The sequence below is a fragment of the Epinephelus fuscoguttatus genome, linkage group LG11 (assembly GCF_011397635.1).
Source record: "Epinephelus fuscoguttatus linkage group LG11, E.fuscoguttatus.final_Chr_v1".
Taxonomy (NCBI): domain Eukaryota; kingdom Metazoa; phylum Chordata; class Actinopteri; order Perciformes; family Serranidae; genus Epinephelus; species Epinephelus fuscoguttatus.
The window spans coordinates 22,006,555-22,024,281 of NC_064762.1; the positions used below are offsets into that span (position 1 = coordinate 22,006,555).

General features: G+C 40.8%; 2 protein-coding genes across 7 annotated transcripts in view; one reads left to right on the forward strand and one right to left on the reverse strand.

The window, feature by feature from the left end:
- taf1a (TATA box binding protein (TBP)-associated factor, RNA polymerase I, A) overlaps positions 1–17,727 on the reverse strand; it is a 23,675-nt gene continuing 5,948 nt past the window's right edge. The window contains exons 1-11 of one of the 3 annotated variants that reach the window (XR_007450367.1): positions 8,733–8,937; positions 7,784–7,978; positions 7,217–7,380; positions 6,523–6,636; positions 6,234–6,432; positions 5,849–5,970; positions 4,935–5,093; positions 4,689–4,755; positions 4,304–4,440; positions 4,048–4,202; positions 1–2,216 (exon numbers count right to left, since the gene is read on the reverse strand). Coding sequence is in view for 2 of the 3 variants with exons in the window: in XM_049589934.1 (XP_049445891.1) it covers positions 2,170–2,216; positions 4,048–4,202; positions 4,317–4,440; positions 4,689–4,755; positions 4,935–5,093; positions 5,849–5,970; positions 6,234–6,432; positions 6,523–6,636; positions 7,217–7,380; positions 7,784–7,910 (1,278 nt within the window). In the remaining variant the exon portion in view is untranslated. Of the gene's footprint in view, positions 2,217–4,047; positions 4,203–4,303; positions 4,441–4,688; positions 4,756–4,934; positions 5,094–5,848; positions 5,971–6,233; positions 6,433–6,522; positions 6,637–7,216; positions 7,381–7,783; positions 7,979–8,732; positions 8,938–17,727 lie in introns of those variants that run through there. The other 2 variants (XM_049589934.1, XM_049589935.1) reach the window with 2 other exon arrangements.
- Positions 11,877–17,727, forward strand: part of mia3 (MIA SH3 domain ER export factor 3) — a 20,522-nt gene continuing 14,671 nt past the window's right edge. For 3 of the 4 annotated variants that reach the window (XM_049589916.1, XM_049589919.1, XM_049589920.1), the window contains exons 1-4: positions 11,877–12,088; positions 14,192–14,325; positions 14,422–14,508; positions 14,668–16,816. In XM_049589916.1, the coding sequence (XP_049445873.1) occupies positions 11,968–12,088; positions 14,192–14,325; positions 14,422–14,508; positions 14,668–16,816 (2,491 nt within the window). In that variant the 5' untranslated portion in view covers positions 11,877–11,967. The remainder of the gene's footprint in view (positions 12,089–14,191; positions 14,326–14,421; positions 14,509–14,667; positions 16,817–17,727) is intronic. The other variant, XM_049589918.1, reaches the window with a different exon arrangement.

Sequence of the window (17,727 nt, forward strand, 5' to 3'; positions counted from 1 at the left end):
TAGCACTGTCCACTTGTGATCGGACCAGTCAACATGCATGTTAACACCAGGTGTGAACAGGCTCTGAGAGCACCTAGGAAAATGATCTAAGTATAGACCAGGATCACAGTGTTTATTTACAACTAGTAAGGGAAGGTAATGTAAACTTAATTGTCCACAAGGGGCAATTTGAGATACAGATAGTAGTCAACTTCAAGTAGAAAACACTCGAAACACAAAATAAAACAGCGCTGAGCAGAGGTTGCCTCAATTGATTAGTTTTTAGCTGCCTAAAAAAGGTTTGATGATTGATTGGTTAATACGTAAGGTACAGCAGAGCAAATATTCTTAAATAGCATACGCTTAAGCTGTTATTTTTAAACTATATATCACATGTATAATGTTACAGTTACGGCTGAAAGCGACAACAGATTCCACATATCTCTACCACTGAAATCAACTGCAGTTGCTACCCACAAGTGATTGTTATTGTTAGCACGACGTCATGGTGATTCGGTCCATATGGGTACACTTTCTGATTCAGAGCTGAGAACTCCACAACAGAATAAAGCTCATTTGGCTACAAAAAGGAAAACAAACACTGTGGGTCTTCATAATCAGGCTCCCATTCATTGTCTATGGAGCAGCTCCAGACTATACTTGATGACATCACATGTTCGAGACTATATTCTCTGGTTTCTGGTTTTGAGAGATGTTCACAAATATTGACTGAACTTTCCTAGACCATGGAAATAACATACTGGAATTCTTAATTTAAATGCTGTTACCCTTTATAGAGACGTTGGGAGCCACTGGGTCAGAGTGAAACAGGGCCCGAGACAGGACAGTCTCCATTTTTGACTCCCTGGAAAAAAAAATTAGCTCTAAACTGTCAAGGTGCCCTTGAGGGGGAAAAAAAAAATCCCAAACCCCCCACAGAGCCAGTCCATGACAGTGAGAACAGCACAACGACTGCCTCGACTGTGAGCATCTGTGTAGGTGATTAAAAAATTCAAAGCTTCAAAAAAGGTCACCGCCAGGACACGATCCAAAGCGGTGACCAGCTCCTAACTCCCATCCTCTTCACTGCTCCCCGAGTTTTGAATTTTCTAACGACATGTGTTACGTATTCCCAGATCCCTTCTGCAGCTGCTCCTGTGGTCGGGCAAGTGCTTTGGGCTTTGGTTTATGTAATGACTGCAAAGCAACACACACACATACACACACACACATACAGTACGGCTCACTGAGTTGCTGCATGGCCAACATTGTGGCAAGCCGAAACAGAATCATTACAAACACTTTCACTTATTAAATTGGCCTGCTGCTGGACGCTAGACTTTATTTCATGGTGCGGTCTGAAGGAGAGTAGGCACAGCGTTTGAAGGCCCCGATCCTGTCGTTAGAAACATGCAAATATTTTTACAGATTAAATCAAACTGTATCAACCGCTTTGTGAAAATCAAGATCAACAGCGCTGCATACACTGACTACGTGCAAAATACAACATACACAAGCTGACCACAGGTCAATTATGATCTTCTCACATTCAACCGCTTCCTGTCGACGCCATTACCTAGCAACCACCTGTCAGAGGTCTGCCCCACTTACTTCAACTTACACACATTATGTTGCTGAGAGCTCTGTGTTGGTTATTGTGGCCTGACAAAAGACCTGACAGAGAGAATATCCCTCAGGCTGAGTGCTGTACACACACACACACACTTGTGACCTTAAAGCCCCTCTATGCAGCAGTCAAAGGTCATCTGAGGTCAGTGCGAGACTCTGCTCCCATTAAAATGTTTACAGAAACCACAACATGAACACTGACATTCAGAGCTACACTCAGTTTCTGCCAGAATTAGGTGGACATAGCCTCCAGATACTCGCTGCACAAACACAGGACAAGAGCTCCACACAGTGGGCAGTGTAGCTTGTGCCTCAGTAATGGCACAATTCAGTATCCAGGAACAAGGTTTAAATAAAAAAAAAATATGGAGGTATGTGTGTCAGTGAACCTTGAGCTGGAAATATTTTATCACAAAAAAAGAAATCTTGTCAAAATAAACTTCATGGTGACGTCTTTGCCGGAGTTTTTCAGTTTGTTTCTCCAACAGCATCCCTGCTCTGTTCTTGACTGTGAACCACGAAGACACATTTTAATTGTTTGTTTGAGTTCTTGTCTCTGGTTCACTCTCCATTGGTCACCTGTCCAGCTGCGTACTTGAGCGTTAGGTCTGTAAGAAGAAAGGCACATTAAGTTGTACTGTATATGTATGAAATGGAAATAAGACATCAGCTGTTTTGAGACTGGCTGATCGCCTACACTGGTGCAGGGGAAATAAAACCCTACATAAGTATGCCAATTAAAGGGAAACCTGGACCCTATTTTACCATGTTTTTGTGTCTAAAGCTCTACTCACACAGGATTAGTATTACCTGGGGACCTCATGATTTAGAAATTACCCTAACATCTGTGTCTCATGGGGCGCATTTGCACAGGACGAGTGAAATCTGTATTTTAATTGAAATTACTGACGTTATACCCTGGATATGATGCAAACAGTCATTTGTAACTCCACCACACAGCACTACTAGAGGTGATGTCCAGCGTAAACCTCCTTTTTATCTTTTCAATGCAGGTTGAATTGATTGAAGTGAATTGAAGTGATTCTGCCACACACTATCACACCTCATCAATCTCATCATCTTTCGAGCTTTTGATTGATTTGAGCTCGCCTTTTCTGCAAGAGGTCTCCGTGCTGTGCAGTGAGATGAGCCACCTGCACCCAGACTGCTGTCAAAACTTAATATAGCACCTAAATAAATCACTCTGGTTCTGGTACCAAATCACTCAAATGGCGATTTGCATCATATGACCTCTGTGTTTGGAGAAATATGGTAGGTAATTTGAAGTGGAATTTTTACTTGACAAATTCCAAACATGGCACATTCACACAGGATTAGTATCGCCAATGACCTTCACAACTGTTACAAGGTAACAGTAGTCCCATGCAAACAAGGTTTAAGTTATCAATGGAAACAACCATTATTTAAACTGGTCCAGTATTGAGCGAGAGAGCTGCAGTGGCAAAAAGGCTGCAATGTAACCACTCGGGGCAATAGAGCACCGTCAATGTACGTCCACTACAAGTGCTTGTTTCTGCCACCGACAGGCTCAGATTGTTATTATAACTGCCTGACAAAGACATATAACTTTTTTCTTTACCTTTTGCTTGATTTGGTGTTTGTTGTTGTGTCTAACCAAGTCTCACTCAAGGAGAAGTCTCGTTCTAAAGTCTCGCAAGTTGAGTTGTTGCACGAAGTCAATAACAAACAGACCAGATCAAGCAAAAGGTAAAAATAAATGTTTTATTTCTGTGTAGGGTCCGTTACACAATGTTGGCAGACACTTGCAATAACAATCTGAGCCTGTCAGTGGCAAAAAGAAGCACTTTTAGTGTCGGTAAATTGATAGTGCACTATTGCCTCCAGTGGCTATATTGCAGCCCGTTACGCAGCTGCAGTGTGCAGCGCTCTTGCTCAGTACTGGACTAATCTCAAATGTTGTTTCCATTAATCACACATCACCAACCACGGTGTTAACGTTTTCTCATGAGGAGTCACCGGTAAAATATATACTCAGAAAACCCCAGTGCACATGAGAGACGTGGACTGTTCTTTTTTGCTTCTAACTTCAGAGTGTCTTTGCATTGTAAAATGCCAACTTCTGTCTAGAAATGCAAAGTCAAGTATCCTGCAAGAAGTTTGGCCTTAAAAAGTTTATTTTACACCTTATAAAATATGACTTGGTGGTAACTGTGAAAATGACTGTAACATCAAAGCTCCTACGTGTGGATCATTTATGTGGCGTATCAATCTTTAACTGTAGTCAGAATAAATAAAGATTATTGTAGGCCAGTGAGAGTAATACCTGCCCAGTGTTGTGTCTAAAACGCTGCCTGGTAACACTGGGGACTGACATAACCTCCACACAGTAATGACAGTTAACTGTTACAGTTAACAAAACCTTGACAAGTGACTTTATGCATGTGTACACAAACTTACCTGGGCAAAGAATTTTCATCAGTGATGCCTTCACTTCCATGAGCTCTGGGTTCTCCTCAGAGTCTTTACTAGCGTGGAAGCTTGTGAAGTGCAGCACGGGCCACCAGTCTTTCCTCGCAGCCATTTTTCCAGAGACAACGTCCTTCCAGTCTTCTCTGGTTTAATACACAAATACACAGAAACACAGTCTTTAGCAACAGTTCATTACATATCAATTTAAAAAAACTGCAGTCTCAAAAAAATAGAGCGTCCAAACCTTTAATACGTACTGTGACTGTAGTTTTTGAATAATGGCCTTTAAACTCTTCCACGCGTCCAGGTTGCTCCTCCAGCAGGCAAAGTCCAGCATCTCCAGAGTGACTTCTAAAGCTTTCTGGGTGTCAGTTTTTTTCTCTGAAGGAAGAAAAATAATAATGGATATTGTGGAACAAGGAAAATGATGTTCAGCTACAACAAAGGGAACATATTCTCATTTTTAAAAAGTCATGTTAAGGTATCTTTTCCAAAACCCTATAAAAACTTTTTTTAAAAGAACACACCTCTTGATGTTTACGGTAAATGATCACAATTTATTTAATTCTGTGTATCATTAATTATCAGGTAATATTTGTAATTTAATTTAGGATCAACCCTGGTTTTACCTGACTGAAGCAGCAGAGAAGTATACTCCAACATCAACTCGTGGCTTGGGACTAACACATGGAGGGTCTACAGCACGAGGAAGTAAAGTTTTAACGATGCATTAGACAAAGTTTGTTCTTGTGTGCTTGACTGTACATCTAACAAGTTCTAGTTTAACAAAGTTAATGTCGTAATTTCTCCAGAATTTAACAGGGATCATTATAATATGTTTGCATAAATACAGTGCTTTTAAAATACAGTTATACCTTCAGTACTTTCATCAGTTTCTTCTCTGGAGTATCATGCCGCTTTAAGTACTGGTACAGATAGACATGTGCGTTGGGATTGGGTGGAAAAGTGCTGTCATATGCGTAATCATTCAGGACTTTCAAAGCCTCCTCGTGATCCTCATAGAACTCCAACATCTGCCAAAATAAAACAGGTTACACAAGAATTAGGGACATTTGACTTGACTTAGGCCTAAAACTGAACAGCAGCAAGCCTCACAGGAACAAGACAAAAAGTATACTTCTTAAATCAAGAGCATGATACAGACTAGTAATATCAAAATGTATAATAGGTCTATTCAAGAGCAGTTGATTATAAATGTCTTTGCAAATTAATTCTGTTTTATCTTGTAATATCCCATCCATCAATTTTCAACCGCTCATTCAAAGCCGGGTCACGGGGGCAGCAGGCCGAGCAAAGTAGACATCTCTCTCCCCAGCAACGCTTTCCAGCTCCTCCTGGGGGACCCCAAGGCGTTCCCAGGCCAGATGAGATATGAAATCCCTCCAGCATGTTCTGGGTCCGCCCCGGGGCCTCCTACCAGTGGGACATGCCCAGAACACCTCTAACAGGAAGCGCCCAGGAGGCATCCTGATCAGATGCCGGAACCACCTCAACTGACCCCTTTCGACACATAGGAGCAGCGGCTCTACTTCAAGCTCCCTGTAGATGTCCGAGCCCCTTACCCTATCTCTAAGGCTGAGCCCAGCCACCCCACGGAGGAAACTCATTTACATCGCTTGTATCCGCAATCTCATTCTTTTGGTCACTACCCAGAGCTCATGACCATAAGTGAGGATTGGGACGTAGATGGACCAGTAAATCAAAAGCTTGCGATATGAAAAATATATATTTCTTTCATTAATTCAGGCAGTTGGGAATGATTTCTTACCTCGACGTAGCTCAGTATGAAGGGATCCCAGACGCCAGGATTTTTCAGAATCTCCTTTAGATTCACAGAGGCCTGTCTGAAGTAGTTGTGCGTGTCTTGGTTGTCACCAGAGTGGGAATACTCTGAAACAAAAGGATCAGTTTTCACAAACAATAAAGATATTTTTCAAACAATAAATCCTACTTAAGGGCATTTAGAGGAAAGTTTGTACACACAAATATGTTTCCTACAACTGAATCATCTCTTAAGCTTCTTTTCTACCAGAGTAGTTATGACATCTGACCTGTAGGTGGCAGTGTGACATCACACAAGCTCGCAGAGTGTCTGTGCAATTGAGACATGTAAATAATTGATGTTTTGGGTGTAAAGCTGTGTATCAACTTACCAGTGCGGGAGTGTGTAAACTTTTTGTCACACCAGATGATGTAATCCAGTAAGCTCCTGTAGGCTTGGATCAGTTTAGTCCTCTGTAACTGAGCTGCTGACTCCTTCCCGTACCTCCAACTCTCTGCAGCAGACAGCTGACGCTTTGCATCCTCAATGTGACCACTGAGCAGCAGGTGGAACACATGTTCCAGACAGATCTAGAGACACAAAGGAACAGGTCTTAAATATCTTTCAGTGATGTAAAACATGTGTGAGCACTGTGCAGTCAGGTCTATTAGCTAACATACCATCAGGTAATGTTTTACTCCTGAGTGTTTCATCCGTTCATAGATGATGTTGTAGTCATCTAGCTTTGAGTTGGGGTGATGGTGAAGGATCTCAGCGCTGATCCTCCAGATAAGCTGCAGTGGAAAGTGCAAAAAGAGGGTTAATGTCAAGGATGTGAATTCCTATGTGATGTGTTTTAGCAGATTTTTTTGCGCAACTGATTATTTATTTATGAATATTCATTCATTTTCTATAACCGCTTGTCCTGGTACAGTGTCGCAAGTGTGCTATCAGCTGTCACTGGGCAAAAGGTGGAGTACACACTGGACAGGTCGCCAGACTGTCACAGGGCTGACACATAGAGACATCTTCACATTCACACCCACAGGCAATTAGAGTCACCAATTAACCTAACCTGCATGTCTCTGGACTGTGGGAGGAAACCTGAGCACCTGGAGGAAACCTACACTGACACAGGAAGAACATGCAAACTCCACTCAGAGGGGTCAGATTCAAACCTGGAATCCTCTTGCTGTGCCAGCCACTGCACCACTGTGCTGCCCCTGTTTATGAATATACTCTCAAACTGTTTGCAATCTCTGCAAAAGCTTTTAGAAACCCCAGTCTGTTAATGCTGCATTGAATTATGTGTAATAATTTAAGTCCTTGGGCCCTGACACAAACACATACTAACGCAGACCTAACCAAACCTACCTCCTTACACGGCTGAGCTCTGCCATTGGTTGGGTCTTCCAACATTTGTGTGTAACATGCCATATATTCTGCTGCCTCCTGCCATCTGTGATGAAGCAGGGCTTCTCTCATCTGCTCCAGACAGATTCTGGTACTCTCATGAAACCCAGTTTCACGAGGTGTCTCTTAAGATAAAAAAACAAACACACAAAGATTTTATTTGATATAATCGTAAACATTATGAACTAGTACAAGTTCTATAGTTTAACCAATACTGGATTTTTGCAGCTGATACTAATATTGATATTTGAGAGTGTGTAAAAATCTGCTGATACAGTGGGCAATTTTTTTAAAATCATAAACAAATAAAAAACATTTTCTATACGGGTCCATAAGTTTGTTTTACTTAAGAATTATGACTTAATTGCACAAAGTTGTACTGAGCAGGACATTTTTCAGTGTCTGTTAAAATGTATTTAATGGAGACATTGTTTTTGAATAACATCTAACTGGATACGGAATCTTAAGCATTTCTTTAATGGAGTTTTTTTGTTAGTTGTGTATGGAGATGCATACTGTACAATTCACCTGCACACGTAGAAGTAACCAGAGGGAGCTTTGACTTTTTCCCTGACTTTGAAGAGTTGTCGTCTGAGGAATCGTTGTCATCTTCTAAGTCTTCAAAAGGCACTGACTCTATTTGCGTGTCATCCATAATCAGCACAGCGCTTAGACTCAGCTGCCTTTGATCACTGGCTCTGATGCTCCAGTTATGACTTCCACCTGCAGGGAGAAACATGTTTGTGTTCAGCAGGTGATTTAATCAGAATCAGAATCAGAAATACTTTATTGATCCCCGAGGGGAAATTGTTTAATTGTTTATTTACACAGCATTAAGATTACAAAGTTTCATAAGTGATTATTTTAACCATTGATTAATCTTCTGATTATTTTCTCAATTCACCGATTAATTGGTTGTCATATAAAACAGTGAAAAGTCCAAGTTGACGTCTTTAAATTGCTTTGGTCTAACCAACAATTTAAACCCCCAAAAAATTCAATTTACAGTAATGTAAGACAAGGAAACGCAGCCATTTGTTGTATTTAAGAAGCAGGAAGATGTATTGGCATTTATAATGATTATGAAAATAGGGGCCAATCAATTTTCTGTAGATCAACTGTAAAGTTAATCAACTAATCTTAGTTCTGGAGCTAACTGCTATGTAATAAGGATGAAATAGTAGTGATAGAAAGGTAGTCATTACAGATTAACACACTAATAGACCAGTGCTATTAAGTTATTGTTTGATGACATTAGCAGGCTTCAGTCAGCTTTATTCTGCAGTTGCAAAACAATGTGTCATTGTAATTTGGGGCTTACTCTTAACTAAGTTAGCTTTCTAACATAGTTTAGAATAAATATCACTGTCAACAAAGCTACATCTGTTATTATAAAATAACTATATCATGGTGATATTTCTCAAGTGAAAGGAGACAAGCTTATTATCTTGTAAAACAAAGTTAGCTCAGTTCCTACCTGCACTCTGGTGATAAACAACGTGCCGATGCTAAACTAGCAGCTAAGCTAACCTGCACCGGTGAGCTAACGTTCAAATACAACTTGTGGTACTTAACTAGTTAGAATTTAAATCTGCGTTGTTGTTGAAAAGTTTATGTTATGCGAGTATATTAACGGGACATCCACATGTACACTATTGCTATTCCCCCTCTGTGCTTTCAGTACAGTCGCTAAGGAAGTGAAAAGGGAAGGTGCGCGTTTATTGGCTGCTGTTACCGGAAGGGGCGGGGCAAAAAGTTCCTTCTTCTTCGCTTCTGGTTATTTCTGCTGTCACCTTAACCTGAACCTGAGGTGAACTGATGTTTCAGCAACAGCTCTGATATTATTTCAGACATTGGGCTTTTGTTTACAGTTTTTTCTGCTGTCTTGTTTTGTTTTATATGTTTTTTTCCCAAAGTTTTGTTCCATACTGATATTTTTCAATATTCAAGATGTAGTTTATGTGTATATAATGTCATTTATTTACCTTTCTGTGTGCTTGTGCTGTTTGTTTTGTTTTATATCTATCTATCTGTCTATCTATAAATATATAATGGTGTGTGCAGACATTAAATAGATGATAATGACATGATATTTATTTTATCATTATTTTAAAAAACCCAAATTTGCAAATGGAGTTCATTGTGAGGAAGATATTGCACATATTGAGTTTTTCTTTTCCATATTAGGTCACAGTTTTGTCATGTTTTCCTATTTGCAATAAGCCTATTTACCACTCTTAAAATAACTTGTAAAAACTGCCTTGTTCTCTCTTTTTTTCTGGCTATAGGGTTAAACTATATTTGGAGAGGGTTCTGGGGGAGATTAAATGCAGTGTTGGAGTATGGGTAAGTGCATTTATTCAAGTATTGTACATAAGTATTTTAAGTAAGTAATTTGAGGTATTTTTTTATTTTCCTTGAGTATTTACCTTTTACTCCTACAGTTTTTTGATAACTTTAGTTACTAGTGACAGTACAAATTAATTGCGCATGAACAATTTGAAAATATAGTGCAGCTTAAGGGGGGCGGCAGTAGCTCAGTCCATAGGGACTTGGGTTAGGAACCGGAGGGTCGCCGTTCAAGTCCCCGTCCGGACCAAAATATGGAGCGTGGACTGGTAGCTGGAGAGGTGCCAGTTCATCTCCTGGGCACTGCCGAGGCGCCCCTGAGCAAGGCACCTAAACCCCCAACCGCTCAGAGCGCCTGTCATGGGCAGCCCCCTCTGACATCTCTCCACTTAGTGCATGTATAGGTCCAGTTTGTGCATGTGTGTGTTCGGACCTGTGTGTAATTGACAAACAGAGTGAAAAATTGAATTTCCCCTCGGGGATTAATAAAGTATATAAAATTAAAAAATTAAATTAAATTAAATTAAAAGCAGGCATGTCCAAAGTCTGGCCCCGGGGGCCAATTATGGCCCGCAGACCAATTTTAATCGGCCCTCGGCTTGACTTTCAAAATATACCATATGTGGCCTTTTACACAATAATGGTTAATCGAGCAAGATCACTTCGCATTTTTACCCTTCACTCCCCAATAGGCCCGTTTCCACCGCAGGAACTTCGGGGTAATTTTACAGGGCCGGGGCCGTTGGTGCGTGTCTCCAACGCAGGAACCACCCCCGAAGGACAGAGTTTTACGGGGGCTAAACAAGTCCCTGCCTCAGGGTAGGTACTCAGAACGGCCTGAAAGACTCCTGGCTGGGGCTTGAGGATTACTTGGTGCTGATTGGATACACTCAAGGAGGGATGTGACGACAACAGAAAGCAACAAAATAGCCGGCATTTTTAAAACTCAGCAAACGAGGATTAGCTCGTTCATATAGCTTTCGCCACCATGTAAAAAAAAACTCACTAAATGGCCCGTGAAAAAATTATTCTTTCCAGCGTATATCTTAGTTACAACATGATTGAGCTAGCAAAGCAGTTTTGTGTTGATATGTGTGGTATTTATTCAGTTTTGGGAAATCACGATGTCTAGAAAGCATCAGCTGACAGGGACAGCTAACACAGCAGCAAAGCTAACATCAGGACGTCATCTGTTAAAAGCCTCCCGCTGTCGGATACGATATGAAACTACTCCAGTTAGCTCAGTCATGTTGTAACTAAGACATCCGCTGGAAAAAATATTTTTTTCACGGGCCATTTAGTGAGTTATTACAGACAACGCTAACGGCTAACGGCGTCCCTACGTCGCCCTGGTCAAAATGGTCGCGCAACGATTACGTCACATCCAGAGGCAGCCCGTAACTTTACAGGAACCTTCCTCGTACTCCGCTCTCTCAGTGGAGACACGGCGGTTGAGAGGGCTGAGCGAGAGGACGTTCCTGTAGTAGTTCCTGCCCCCCAAATAGTACCAGGAACTTCTTCAGTGGAAACGGGCCTAATGATAGGACTATCATACAGTTTGTAGACAGGCATCACGTAGTAATAGTTCATTAAAAGATAAAAATGGTTGCGTTGGTCTCACTTTATTTCTTATTTTTTTTAAACCCGAGACTCAGTTGGCCCCCAAAGTATTTTCACGTTGGTTTATCTGGCCCCCATTCAAAAAAGTTTGGACACCCCTGGTTTAAACCAATAGCTGATTGATTATAAAATGGATTGGCAACTATTTTAATAATTGCTTAAGCCATTTTTTCATGTAAATACTTTTCATGGGTCCAACCTTTCAAATGTGAGGACTTTCTGCTTTTCCTTTTAATTATTTGGTTTTATGAAATTGACTTTTATTACTTAAATATAATTTTCTCCTTGTACTCACATACTTTTATTTCAGTAACATTTTCACTGCATGACTTTTTCTGTTGCAGATTATTTTACAGTGTGGTGTTAGTGCTTTTACTTTATTTAAGGATTTGAACACTTCCTCCACCACTGATGACATGGCATTACAGTGCACAACATTCCTTGTTTTCAATCTCTGAAAATCTTTGTGTGTATGTTTCAGATGTCCCTGCTGGTGTACAGGATGATTCCAGAAGAAACTGCACCTACTTATTAATGAGGCTGATATCCAGTGCAGTTTCTCCTTTTACCACTTGCACCTTCTTGGGGTTGTTTCCCACAGACACATGCAGCAGCCTGATCCAAACCTTATATCCTGTGTAAACCTATCCGTGCCTACACCCTGCCGGATCTGATCTGCTGACGTGTCGGCTCCTTCAGCTCCAGCAGCAGCAGAGTCGAGCCAGTCAACAGAAACTGCCAGCATGGCAGCAAAACACTTTTACCGACAGGGCTTTTTATTACTTTTATTTAATTTTATTTCAACAGCAGCCTTGGAAAAAAGGTTCTCCGACTTTAAAAGATGCGCAGACGAGGAATGCAGCAGTAAGTTTTTTCACAGGCTTGTTTTAACTCCTAGCTCATCAGGACTTGAAGGATGCAATCTTCCCACATCCCGATACCGCAGCTAGCCATAAACTGCGCCTTATCTCTGGACCTGTTGCCAGTCGATATTTGCGACCTGGATAACCTCCTGTAGCAGCTTTGATGCTGTGTAGCAGCAGAGCTCATTGAATACAGGGCATGTTAATGTTAACATGAGTTATAAGCTCGGGGATGTTATTCGTTGAGACGTAGCCCGTAGTGTTGGCCGGTTGCCTGGCAGCTCCGGCCTGCCTAGCTAGCTTGGTGGCTAACGTTAGCAGCTAACTAGCCACCGGCCGGCTTTGGGCAAAAGCTTTGTAATGTTCGTAACGTTCAAAAAACAATGCTTAACACTAGCTAACAAAAGACAGCTAGCTTTATTGTTAAGCCACATTAGCTGTGGTTGTTACTTCTTTTTGTGTAGCTAATTTAATTCAACACAGACTAACGTTACTCCACACTGCGTAGCTGAGCTATAACTATTTAAATTAAACGTTAGCTTAATTTGATGTAATTTAAATGAACGTTACTGTTAGCACATTCAGTTTGCAGCGCTAAGTACATGTAAAGCAACATATGTTGAGCCTGGGGGGTAACGTTACAGCTGGCAGCTGCTGTTGTTGACTGAAAATAACACTTAACTGTTCACCACAAAAAAAGATTGGTGTAGGTGATAAGAAACTAGCTTTGAGTCGTAAAACAATAAAGACTAGGCACATAAAACAAAAGGAAGCACAGGGAGATAAGTCACTTTGCTCCTCAGGTGTTTTAAATCAACACTTGAGACTTAAAACAGTGATGTTTTGGTTTTAATACCAACAGTGGTATTTCAGGGAGATAATGCAGATAGTTCATGTCATGTCATGTCCTGTAGTTATATCAGATTAAGTCTCATTTTGTGCTGCATGCTTTATAAAGAATAAAAAAAGAGAAATTTTGTAGAGCTGAAACAAATAGTGGATTCTACTATAATTATACACATAAGATTATTATTTTCACATACATATACTATCATATGTTAATATATATAGTTATTGCTAAAATGTCATTGTAGCTATTGTCATCACTGTTTGCCCTGCATCTCTCTCCGTCTCCCTCTCTCCTTATGTATCATATTGTCATATGTATTACTGTAAATTTATTTTGTTGATCTGTTCTGTACACACGACATCTGTTGTATGTCTACGTGGAAGAGGGATCCCTCCTCAGTCGATATTCCTGAGGTGTCTATCATTTTTTCCCCATTAAAGGGTTAGAGTTTTTCCTTATCGGATGTGAGAGTCCAAGGACAGAGGGATGTCGTATGCTGCCCTCTGAGGCAAATTGTGATTTCTGATAGTGGGCTTTATAAATTAAATTTAAATTGAATTGGACTGACGGAAAAGAACCAGGCAATATTTTTGATCAGCTGTGTAAGTTTTAGGCAAAAAAAGTCCAAATTTAATCAGTTCCAGCTTTTCAAATGTGAATATTTGCTGATTTTGTTAATCTTATGTCACAGTTGTAATTAGCAGCTCTTGGTATTTTCTTACAATACATGGAGCAAATCCTTAACCGATTAATCTAGAATTGAATTCACAATGAAAATAGCTTAATCATTCGTTGCAGGTATTAGTGTTTTGGAAAATACTGATTTATTGATACATATAGATTCTGAATATTTGAAACAGTGTCAGTACTCATTTTCTGCAGTATTGATAACAGCGGTACCATCTGCACTTTCTCACTCTCGATTATTGTTAATGTTTACCACAGTCATCCTGCTGTTCTCCACTACTATCCAAGAAAAGAAGTCATCATGGTCTAACCTTTTTACTTTTATCGTTTAATAAAGAATGTACATTTTATGGTCTCAGTTTTCTCAGCGGTATTGTTAGAAGTTCAAGTACTGTAACAACACTGTATGGTATGATAAGTGCGCCCAAAACAAGGATGTATATTTTCTGTTTGTCTGAATGCATCTTGAAAAGGTTGCTGTGCTGATTGGTACTTTTCATTCTTGAAATAATAAGCTTAATGTACCTTTTTAAATCTATTCTAATGCTTCATATTTTGCTTTCACAGTGCTTTTGTGTCGGGGAAAAGCTATGAAAGATTTCTCAGGACCAGACTGTCGGTTCTTGTCCATCAAGAAATCAGAAACTGTCTATGTATACTACAAACTGTCAGGCAGAAGGAACGACATATGGGCCGGAAGTGTATGTATACTCTGGTTAATATTTAATCAGAACTGGATAACGTCTAGGTTTTGCTGTGTAGTAAAAAACATGTTCTCTTCTTGAATTTGTCCATAGGTTGGGAGTAACTTTGGCTATTTCCCAAATGAGGTCCTTGCAGTTAACCACCTTTATACTGACAAAGAAATTGAAGTTCCAGCAGAGGTATGAAAATATGTTGTTCACTTACTGAATTCATTAGCCAGGTCAAAATGCCACCTAGAATACAATGGAGCTTTCAAACCAGCATTACACACATTAATTCCCTTGCAAATATCCATGCATGTTTTGTAATTTGATACTTTCTTTTTGTCTTCTTTTCAGTCAACAGATTTCGTCTGTTTTGACACTGGATTTGATAAGTTTGATAATTACGACGTAGATTCACTGTTAGGCTCCTCACCTAAGGAGAATGATGGTGAAAATGAGGTAACACCTGACCAAATCCAAGTGGCAGAGAGTGTGCAGAAAGAAACACAGCCGCCAGCAGATGAGGCATCTGAAAATGAAACACAGATTGAGCATCATGATAGCTATGAGGATATTGATGTAGTCCCAGATGATGACAGTGCCTCTTTCCTGGAACCTAACACAGTAACTGAATCACCTCCTACAGAAGTAGAAGCGCCTGATCCAGCAGCTACACCTGATGCTCCCGAAAGAGCAGCAGCGGAAGAGACAGAAGCTGAGCAAAAGAGCACAGCAGAGTCTGTTCTTGAAAATCTTGTGCCAGAAACCAAAGATACACCCCTACCATCTGAAGTGGAATCTGTGCCCAAAGATGATTTAGTTCCTGAAAGCGAACCAGTCTCGATATCTGAAGGAGTGCAAATCCCTGAGCTGAAAACTACCCTCGGAACAACTTTTGATGCTGTCACCACTGATGATGAAATCACCAAGAGTGTATCGCCATATGAAGAGGAGGAAAGCGAATATGAGGAGAATCATCCCGAGGATGACATTGAAGTTGAAGTAGAAACTCCACTGCTGTCCTTCACTAAAGAACCCGTAAACACTCCAGCATCTGATCCCCTCAAAGAGCATGAAAGTCCTCCAACAGTTCATGACGACGAACCAGAGGCAGCAGAGGAGAAGGGCGTGTGGACGTCATTTGGAGATGCTGTTTTTTCAGTCGTCACCGGGGGAGAGAGGACAGACCAAGATTTGAGTTCAGAGGAAGACGACGACGACGTTGACGAAGATGAGGTAGTGGTAGCTGCTTCAGAAAACGCCCCGAGTTTTGAGGAAGCAAAGAAAGCTGTAGAAGAAGTACCGCTATCGGTAGAATCACCAACAGAGCCAGAGAACGTAGAGCCAGAGAACATGGAGCCAGCATCGTTTGATCATAAAGATGAGAGTGATGGAGAAGTGATCGGACCTGCGGACGCTTTGGAGGAAACTTTAAAACCAACCAATGAGCCAGTACACCATCAAAGAGAAGCAAGTACGATATCAGTGGATCCGGTGCCACAACATGATACTACTGCCATTCCTGAGGCTCAAAACTTAGGTATTAAAACAACAGATGAACCAATTGAGCACAAAAAGGAAGAGGTGGAGGCACCCAAAGATGTGGTGGTCAATAATGATAATGACAGTAGCATTACAATAGAACATAGTGAGGATTTGGTCCATGAATTGGACGAAAACAAAACGTTGCCAGATCAAGAATTAGCCAGCACCAAAACTGAAACACGTCAGGACCCGTTCACTGAGGAGATGCTATCAAAGAATTCAGATATTAAAGATGATGAAAAGCCGATAGATGACAGCTTACCTGATCAAAAACATGACCATGTAATGACAGTCTCAGAGAGCGTTAACAGTCAACCACAATTATCTGTGAAGGAACCAGAGAGTCACGAAGAACATCCTACAGAGGAGTCGGAAGATGAAGAAGAGATAGAGATAGAGGAACCCAAAGGCGAGGAGAAAGAAGAATTACTTGAAGATGAAAACGCACTTTCTTTCTCACAATCAGATGACACCGACTCTGACAAACCCTCACCTGAAACAGCTCTGCCCACTGTGTCGACTCCAGACCCAGAGTACAGCGACAGCGTGTTGAGACTGACTCTGCTTCGAGACCACTTCACAGAGGAGGAAATGTTGCGAGTCCAAAAGCTTCTAGGTCTCAAGAATCTTTTCAAAATTGAGTCCATGTTCTTGGACTTGGACACCGAATTGCAGGCTACCCGTCGCACACACACAGGTACCACGCAAGACATTGAAAGTGCACTCGAGAGCATCCTGGAAACCTCTGAGAACACCATCCTGGATGAGATTGAGAAGATGCTGGACAGCCAGGACACAAAAGACAACTATGACCAACTTACTGACACAAGTAGTGTGGATGAGGAGACTGAAATACTGGATGACTTCCAGGAGCTCGCATTCAGCCTACGACAGAAGTATTCAACAGCCAGTGACAGCACGCCTTTGGCTACTGGCACAGCATCAGATACTGACCAAGGTAGGCTTGATTTTTAAATATGACTATCTAGTATAGATAGCAGCTGTATGATTCAGTCCCCTGTGATTTGTAGTCAGGTTTTACCATTGTATATTCTGTTTTAACCTCTGATACAGGTCTTTCACACACACGTACAGTGTATTGCATCAGCTTATGATCTGCAGATAAAGGGAATGTAGAATGTGATAGTGTGGCACTGCAGATATGCAACCCTGAATCGTCCTTTCAGACACCTTTTAGACAAGTATCTTGTTTCCAGATATATCCAGATTGTTTCCTCATTCACTTTGAAAGGATTTCAGTTCAACCTGACATCACACCTCAAGTGACCATATGTGATAGAATTTAACTTTACACTGCACAATACAGTGATTTGCGGCCACTGCTAAAAATACAACATACATATTTGTACTTGGCTGTACAGCTAGAGAAGATGATTGACACCTCACCTTATTTAACTTGAGAAATCTTGTTCCACTTGTTTGGCAAAATCAATTCACTATACTATTCTGATCTTACACATTTTTTCAGGCTATTTGTACTCTGCTATGTTGTATAACTGGTTGTTTAAATGGTTTGGCAGCTAATATGTAGCTACCAAACCAATGAGAAAAATGAGAGAGCGTGACCTGGATGCCCTCTAGAGCCAATACCAAGCACCGCCCACCTGTATGACAATTTCTCTCATTTTACAGCTAAACAGTACACTAAAATATGTGTCAGAGAACATTTGAGGCAATGCAGTAATAGAATCTTGATTCATATTTGATCAGCACTGCTTAGTTTGACAGTTTGGACGCATTTCACAAGCCATGATTCACAGCTGTGTTAGACTCTCCTCAGCTCTGATTGGTTGTTTTCCAACAGCCACCATAGATTCTAGCAAATGCCATTAGAAGCACTATGAGGAC